Source organism: Somniosus microcephalus, chromosome 32 (assembly GCF_052327205.1).
Source record: "Somniosus microcephalus isolate GS21.2 chromosome 32, FLI_Smic_1.0, whole genome shotgun sequence".
In the NCBI taxonomy this organism is placed as follows: Eukaryota; Metazoa; Chordata; class Chondrichthyes; order Squaliformes; family Somniosidae; genus Somniosus; species Somniosus microcephalus.
Window position 1 is genome coordinate 30,534,115 of NC_141018.1, and position 8,138 is coordinate 30,542,252.

An 8,138-nucleotide genomic window follows, 5' to 3' on the forward strand; every position below is an offset into this window, starting at 1 on the left:
GAGACAATGCTCCCCTCTAAGGTGCGCGGCCACGCACCAATCGCGAGGTCCTGCACAGGCCGCTCACCAGCACTGCTGCGGGGAAGAGATATCACGCAGCAAACTTAAAGGGCCCCGTAAAGAAAAAAAAAATTAGAGGGAACTTTGCCCAGAGCCAGACTATAAAAGCCACTTATTGAAAGCATAGCACCATAAGAAATTAATGTCTTCAAAATGCATGTACAGGAAACTCTCCATTTACCAGCACCTAAATAACCAGAAAGCTCTGCTAACTGGCAAAATTCAGGAGTAGGTTCAGGTAAGTTTTACTTCATATTAGTGGCCGTTCCTGGATCTGTGGCTGTGTAACCGGGGTTCGTGCACTTGTTGCTAAGCAACAGGGATGCTTGGTCTGTGGCTGGGGTTCCTGCAGCTGTTGCTAAGCAACAGGGAAGCCTGGATTTGTTGCTGTGTATGGAGCTCTCGTACCTTTTAACTATACCCCTCTGTAATCCGGACTTTGATAAACCGGCACCACGCCGGTCCCGTCAGTGCCGAATAAAAAGAGTTTCCTGTATATACTTTACAAAAACTAGATCAGCAAAAGTCACTTTTGTTACTTACGTTACCATCATTGTCGAATGTGTCAAAGAAGATGCCAACACCATCCCAGCGATCAACTGCTCCAAAAACAGGTCCTGTTGGCCCCCTCTCTCTGGTGTACCATATGGCCTGATATGACAGGAGAGGTTATGAGCATCTACCCACAAACACATTCATATATTTCTACTACAATAATTTGCCAAGAAAGTCCAACGGATTGGCAGTTCACACCAGACCGGCTTCGTTGCATCATGGAGTGTTTTGTGCTCGTGATTCTCCACACAGCAGTTTACCAATCTGAGCTGCACTGTCCTAGGGTGATGAGGTTACCGATCCAAGGGTGGACGGGTGGAGGAACCTTCTTCTACCAGCTGGCCATGGAAGAGGTAGAGCGAGAGGCGTGGGAATAGGTTGCCCTCCAATCTCTCAGCTAGTGATGCTACATGTAGTTCAAGGGTGGCATGGGAACAAAGAGAAAATAGATGGGGTTCACTCTAGAATGTAGTCTCTACTCCACTGATAGCAATATGCAATTTGTACTTAAATTTCAGCAGAGTTCATCTCACACAAGGCACTGAAGATTGGGTTATATTAAGTAAGGTGTTAACTCATTAAATATTTGTAGATATTTAAGGCTATATTTTGGAGTTATATTCACTTATTAAATAGAAAAGTTGAATACTGTCACCATCAAGAATGTTTTGAAAAACACAATTGATTAGAAAAGTGTGATCAAATTTGTTTTTATTCAAACAAGGGTGCCGAGGACATATTGGGAAAACAAGCTTTCATGTATTGCTAAGCATCCTGAGCTTTGAGTTGACCCTTGAGCCGATGGACTGCGATGTCTCTCGCAGGATGTTAAGATCACAAACCTTGCTGGATTGACGATGAATTGAAGTATATTTACCTACATAACAGTCACTGTATTTTGAAAAAAGCATTATGTGAAGCAGTCCGAGATATAACCAGCCACCATAAGAACATAAGAATTAGGAGCAGGAGTAGGCCATACGGCCCCTCGAGCCTGTTCCGCCATTCAATAAGATCATGGCTGATCATCGACCTCAACTCCACTTTCCCGCCCAATCCCCATATCCCTTGATTCCAAAAATCTATCGATCTCAGCCTTGAATATACTCAACGATTCAGCCCTTTGGGGCAGAGAATTCCAAAGATTGACAACCCTCTGGGTGAAGAAATTCCTCCTCACCTCAGTCCTAAATGGCCGACCCCTTATCCTGAGACTATGCCCCCTAGTTCTAGACTCTCCAGCCAGGGGAAACAACCTCTCAGCATCTACCCTGTCAACCCCCTCAGAATCTTATATGTTTCAATGAGATCACCTCTCATTCTTCTAAACTCCAGAGAGTATCGGCCCAATCTTCTCAATCTCTCTTCATTGGACAACCCTCTCATCCCAGGAATACCATACAAGTTCAATTATTGTAGTTAGGAATTCTGTCCAACTTAAATAGTCGAGCTAAAATCTGAAGTAATAGGCCACTGAGAGCCAGATAAAACGTAAATCATGGATAAACTTTGGGTATAAAGAAGCACTGGCATGACATACATGAATAGAAAGATTCTCCACAATAAGTTTCTGATACACTAATTGCTCAGCATGATGTAGGATTTCCTTAGACTTCAAGATTCCATCACCATCTTGAAGTCTACAGTGATCCAAGCTTATCTTCCATATAAATATGCAACATTTGATCTAGCAGCACGCATGGTCAATATTCGCTCGTTAGTGAAAAAGTTAGTGTGCACAGAAAGCAGGTTTCCTTACTTTTAGTTATGCTGACGTTTGACATTAGCCAACAGTGTAAAATAAGTGATGTTGTTTTCCCCTTTACAGCCAAGTGCTTTGCATATTTTGAGTGCGGTGTTCCATAATACAGTCTGTACACCGAGTTATGGGGTAGATTCTAGATCTTGTAACAGCAATTATTAAAAGCCCCATAAGGAGAGAATACATCATATTGGCACATTTTCTGAGTAAATTTTTAATAATGTAGGCATCGGCTCCCATTCCACTAGATGACGATAAGTTGCAGGCTTCTAATAGAAAGCTGAAGTTTGCTGAAAAGAATGAAAAACGCACCAGTCCATCTGCACCAATTCTGTTTCTGCCACTTATCCGAAATGCAACTTCTATCTCCCAGTTTTCAAAGGCTACGTTATTCTTGGTCCAAACAGATCCGCTTTGGCTTCGCAGTGAAGGAACAACTCGGACTCGTTCAGAACTAGGAAGGGCATCTGAGAAATAATGAAACAAGAACTGTTGTTGTTATTTATTCTTATACAACAAGGGTGGCTGCGTGCATCTGTATAACTGGTTACAAGTCTAACTGACTAGAATATAACTTGAAGAAGAAAACCGCGACATCTTATTCCGATGCACCAAATGCTGAATTTAACATTTTAATCCCCGATAAGGTGCTTTATAGCATATTGGCATCTTGAACTAAGAGGGCCTTAAATGTCGTCATGGCAACACTTATTGGATCACAGAGGCCTGTCTGCTTTTTACTGGCTTGAGCCTCGGAGGCTATAATCTTACCACAGGCCCCAGGCTTAGGCCTGTAAGCAGACTACAATTCTCAGTACACAGAGGTTTCACTACAACACAGAGAGTTTTGTAGAATAAAAACCTTCCATTTTGTTTCCTCCTTCTGTGGGACCTTTTTTTTTTAAAAAACAGAAATACAAACTTTTTTTTAAATCAGGGAGACGTAGAGAAGATGTTTCCACTTGTGGGGGGGGGGGGGAAATCTAAAACTAGGGGTCATAAGTATAAGATAGTCACTAATAAATCCAATAAGGAATTCAAGTGAAACTTTTTTTTTTATTAACTTGGAGAGTGGTTAGAATGGAGAACTTGCTACCACAGGGACTGGTCGAGGCGAATAGCACAGGTACGTTTAAGGGGAAGCTAGATAAGTACATGAGGGAGAAAGGAATGAACGGATACACTGATAGGGTTAGATGAAGTAAGGTGGGAGGAGGCTGGTGTGGAGCGTAAACACCGGCATGGACCTGTTGGGCTGAACGGCCTGTTTCTGTGCTGTACATTCTATGCAAGGTAAATCCACTGTTTCGATATTTTAGGCCTGACATAGCAGCTGATTGATGCTCACAGCCATAGAAGTTTTTAAACTTTTGTTAGCTTGAGGTACCATTCTCCACTTTTGGAGAGGCAATTGGACAGTAGAGCTCCAAGTTTAAGATCTCTAATAAGATTTTTTTTAAATTTTTTTTTTTTAAAAAGCTCGGCACAGATCGCAGTCTTCGCTATAGCATATGGGCAGTGGGAACATCAATTACCGGAATTAAACAAATTAAGGTAAATTTCATGAGGTAACAGAGATGAAATGTATCAGTGTCAGGTAGCATTTTCCAAAAAAAAAAATTCTGTGCCATCAATTGCGGAATCTATAATTTGACTTGGTTCTGGGTTGTCGAAATATAGACTGTGGGTATGTGACCCCAATAGCCTCTTGCATCATGCAACAAAATTACAAGACAGACAGATGCCAGAGAAATTAAACCAGAGTTGAGGTGTACCAGCTGGTCTTAGACTAGTGAACAATAAGGTGCTAGTGCTGAACACCAGGAAGTTACTTGATGTCTCTCTTCCTTAGACCCTTGCATGAGTGACATTTTATATTGGAAGATTACTTTCCATTAGTTTTGAAAGTTTTAAATATTATAATACTCTTTTGCCCTGCAGAGGACAATTATGACACAGACTAACTTGAGTATTTACTTCCATAGAAATAGGTACAGTAGTAAAAAGAAAAATGGCCTGCATTTATACAGCACCTTTCACAACTTCAGGATGTCCCAAAGCGCTTTACAGTCAAGGAAGTACTTTAGAAGCATCGTCACTGTTGTAATGTAGGAAATGTGGCAGCCAATTCCCACAAACAGCAATGTGATACTGACCAGATAATCCGTTTTAGTGATGTTGATTGAGGGATAAATATTGGCCCGGACACCGGGGATAACTCCCCTGCTCTTCTTCGAAATAGTGGCCGTGGGATCTTTGGCGCCCACCCGAGAGCGCAGACGGGGCCTCGGTTTAGCGTCTCATCTGAAAGACGGCACCTCAGACAGTGCAGCACTCCCTCCTCAGCACTGCACTGGAGTGTCAGCCAAGCTTTATGTGCTCAAGTAACTGGAGTGGGACTTGAACCCACAACATTCTGACTCAGAGTGCTACCCACTGAGCCAGGGCTGATCGTCGATTACTAGGAAGTCAGTTAGTTATACTAGGAAAAAAAAACATGTTAATATCTAGAATCTAGGTTCTCAAGCTTGGGGGTTCCTGGATACCATCAAATTTCTGTAATCTACCACATTGGTTGATTTATTGGATTATTTGTGTTTCTGTCTATACTAATTTTTTTTTTTTTTTTTAAAAAGCATTATTCTGCAGAGACAGCAGGTTTTTGGTAGCCTGACAGCGACTTTCCAAAGTTAGGACCTGTACAATAAAAAAAAGTTAAATGAAAACTATTGCACAGAAGCAACGTTCAACGTGGGTCTGGATCTTTGAGATAGCATGCACATCAGATATGTTGCGTCTTAAGGTGGGGAAGGGCTGAAGATCTGCCGGGGACAGCCGGCGACCTACCTCTGACAGCCGATAAGGACGGCAAGTTTCACAACAGCTAATAAATAGGAGACTTGAGAATACTTGCCCCCCCCTTTCAAAAACTCCAACGTTGTTTTTCACTATTTTCCAACACCTTTAAACAGTTAAAGATTCTAAGAAGGCAGGAAAGTTATTTAAACAACACTCTGAGCAATGCACACGCCACAAGAGGGACTTGTGCTGTAACCAGTTCAATTACTTGTTGCAAAGCGTCAATTGAGAAGCGAGATGCCTTCAAAGTTTTTATGACCCGGTTTTTGGAGTGTGCTCCAGAGGGAAAGTCTAAACTTACTGCCATGCGGTGTCCAGAAGGGGATGGTGCCATCGTGCAGCACCAGGTGCGGTCCTTTGAAGCTGTACTTGTACTCGAACCTGCGGCGCGGCCGCTCCACTTTCTGGCTGGCGGCGGGGGCCAAGAGCAGGCAGAGCAGGGAGGCCAGCACCGGCACCCACCCGACCATGGTGGCTCGCCGCGCACTGTGCCGGCGCCCAACGCCCCGCATCCACAGAGAGCCACCAGGCAGCAACCCATTGGCTGCTGCCGCCGCCTGGCTCAAGAGCTGCCAGCTGGGTCATCAGATCAGGGTCTCGATATCAACGTGGTATTACTGGGCAGCAGCCAGCTGTAGAGAGACTGAGCCTCCCCGTTACAAGCACCTCTCCACTGTTCTGTAAAGGTTCAAATAGAAAATATGAAGGCTCATTTTTTAATATAGATAGATAGATGGCTAAAGAGATAGATAGATGACTAGAGATAGAGATATATATAGAGATAATAATGATTATACAAGAGATAGATATACATTTATATAGATATATGACAGGCATATATGAGACATGAGATACACGATCGATATATAGGATAGAGATACACGATCGATATATAGGATAGAGATACACAATATATAGGATATAGATACACGATATATAGGATAGAGATACATGATCGATATATATAGGATAGATACACAATATATAGGATATAGATACACGATATATAGGATAGAGATACACGATCGATATATAGGATAGATACACAATATATAGGATATAGATACACAATATATAGGATATAGATACACGATATATAGGATAGAGATACACGATCGATATATAGGATAGATACACAATATATAGGATATAGATACACGATAGATGTATAGGATATAGAAACACGATAGATAGGATATAGAAACAGATAGATACAGATATAATTCTTACCTTTTCCAAACAATTGGATCTTAAAGTATTTGGAATAATCTGGCAGGCAAGTAGGAGGAAGCAAAACATTGGGTATATTAAAAATATACCTGGTCGCAAAGGTTTAAGGGGTACTAGAATAATGAGCTTATTTATAATAAGCCTTTTCACAGCCTTGACTCCCCCCCCGCTCTCATTTGCATTAATTCAACGAAAATTCCCCATCGAGGCTTAAAGGGCACCAATTTCATGAAACGCTCAGGCAGCCCAGGTGGCATCTGTAGAGCCACGTAACTTTTTTTTAGTATTTTTTTCTCCAATTCTGATTAACAGCATTTAGAAAGGAACAAAACAAAGTGGAAGATACATACAAGCAATAGAATGACCTGTAAAGTGGTTAAAAGGTAATCAGGCAGTTAAATGGACTCGACATGAAACGATAAGAAGTCTATTAAAAACATCAAAGCGACAAAGGCAGGTGAAATGCAAACAGAATAAACTGGTAAAGTGGAAGAGAATCCCGCAGCCTGAGAAAAATGCAGGCCCACACATCTGTGGTATATTTCACTGATGCTGTACCCTCAACATGTGTTGCACCCACACAGAGTTCACTCGCATTCATCTTTCTGCGCCTTTCCAAAAGTGCGCAATCCTACAGTGTCAATTAATCTGCTTTGGCCTTGCTCAAAGATTCGTGGGAGGAAATGCTTAGTTGAAACAGGCTAAGCTAGGAAAAAATAACCGTTACAGTGTTGCTCGTCGATTTCACTGTTCAGCACAAAAATGTTACCAACACAAGGGTTTTAATGCATTTAACTAGTCCATCTCCCATGGCATTGCAGAAAGGGAGTCAAGACCATGAACACTATTCGAACATACAAATTAGCAGGAGTAGACCACTCGGCCCCTCGAGCCTGCTCCGCCATTCAATAAGATCATAGCTGATCCGATTACTCCACATTCCCACCTACCCCGCCCCCCCGATAACTTTTCACCCCCTTGCTTACCAAGAATCTATCTACCTCTGCCGTAAAAATATTTAAAGACTCTGCTTCCACCGCCCTCTGAGGAAGAGAGTTCCAAAGACTCACGACCCTCTGAGAAAAAATTTCTCCTCATCTCTGTCTTAAATATAGAAACATAGAAGATAGGAGCAGGAGTAGGCCATTCAATGAGATCATGGCTGATCATCCAAATTCAGTACCCGGTCCCTGCCTTCTCCCCATATCCCTTGATCCCTTTAGCCTTAATATATCCAACTCTTTCTTGAATATACTTAATGAACTGGCCTCCACCGCCCTCTGTGGCAGAGAATTCCACAGGTTCACCACTCTCTGGGTGAAGAAATTCCTCCTCATTTCAGTCCTAAATGGCTTACCCCTTATCCTTAGACTATGACCCCTGGTTCTGGACTCCCCGGCCATCAGAAACATCCTTCTTGCATCTAGTCTGTCCAGGCCCGACAGAATTTTATAGGTTTCGATGAGATCCCCTCTCAATCTTCTAAACTCCAGTGAGTATAAGCCCAATCGACACAATCTCTCCTCATACGTCATTCCTGCCATCCCAGGTATCAGCCTGGTGAATCTTCGCTGCACTCCTTCCATGGCAAGAACGTCCTTCCTCAGGTAAGGTGACCAAAACTGCACACAATACTCAAGGTGTGGTCTCACCAAGGCCCTGTACAACTGCA

At 42.5% G+C, this 8,138-nt stretch overlaps 1 protein-coding gene across 1 annotated transcript in view; it reads right to left on the reverse strand.

The window, feature by feature from the left end:
• The window catches only part of LOC147097360 (protein ERGIC-53-like), a 28,286-nt gene extending 22,423 nt beyond the window's left edge, over window positions 1–5,863 (reverse strand). The window contains exons 1-3 of the mRNA XM_085972274.1: window positions 5,538–5,863; window positions 2,690–2,844; window positions 604–711 (exon numbers count right to left, since the gene is read on the reverse strand). Of these exons, the coding sequence (XP_085828400.1) occupies window positions 604–711; window positions 2,690–2,844; window positions 5,538–5,748 (474 nt within the window). The 5' untranslated portion in view covers window positions 5,749–5,863. The remainder of the gene's footprint in view (window positions 1–603; window positions 712–2,689; window positions 2,845–5,537) is intronic.
• Between the last annotated feature and the right edge of the window lie 2,275 nt (window positions 5,864–8,138).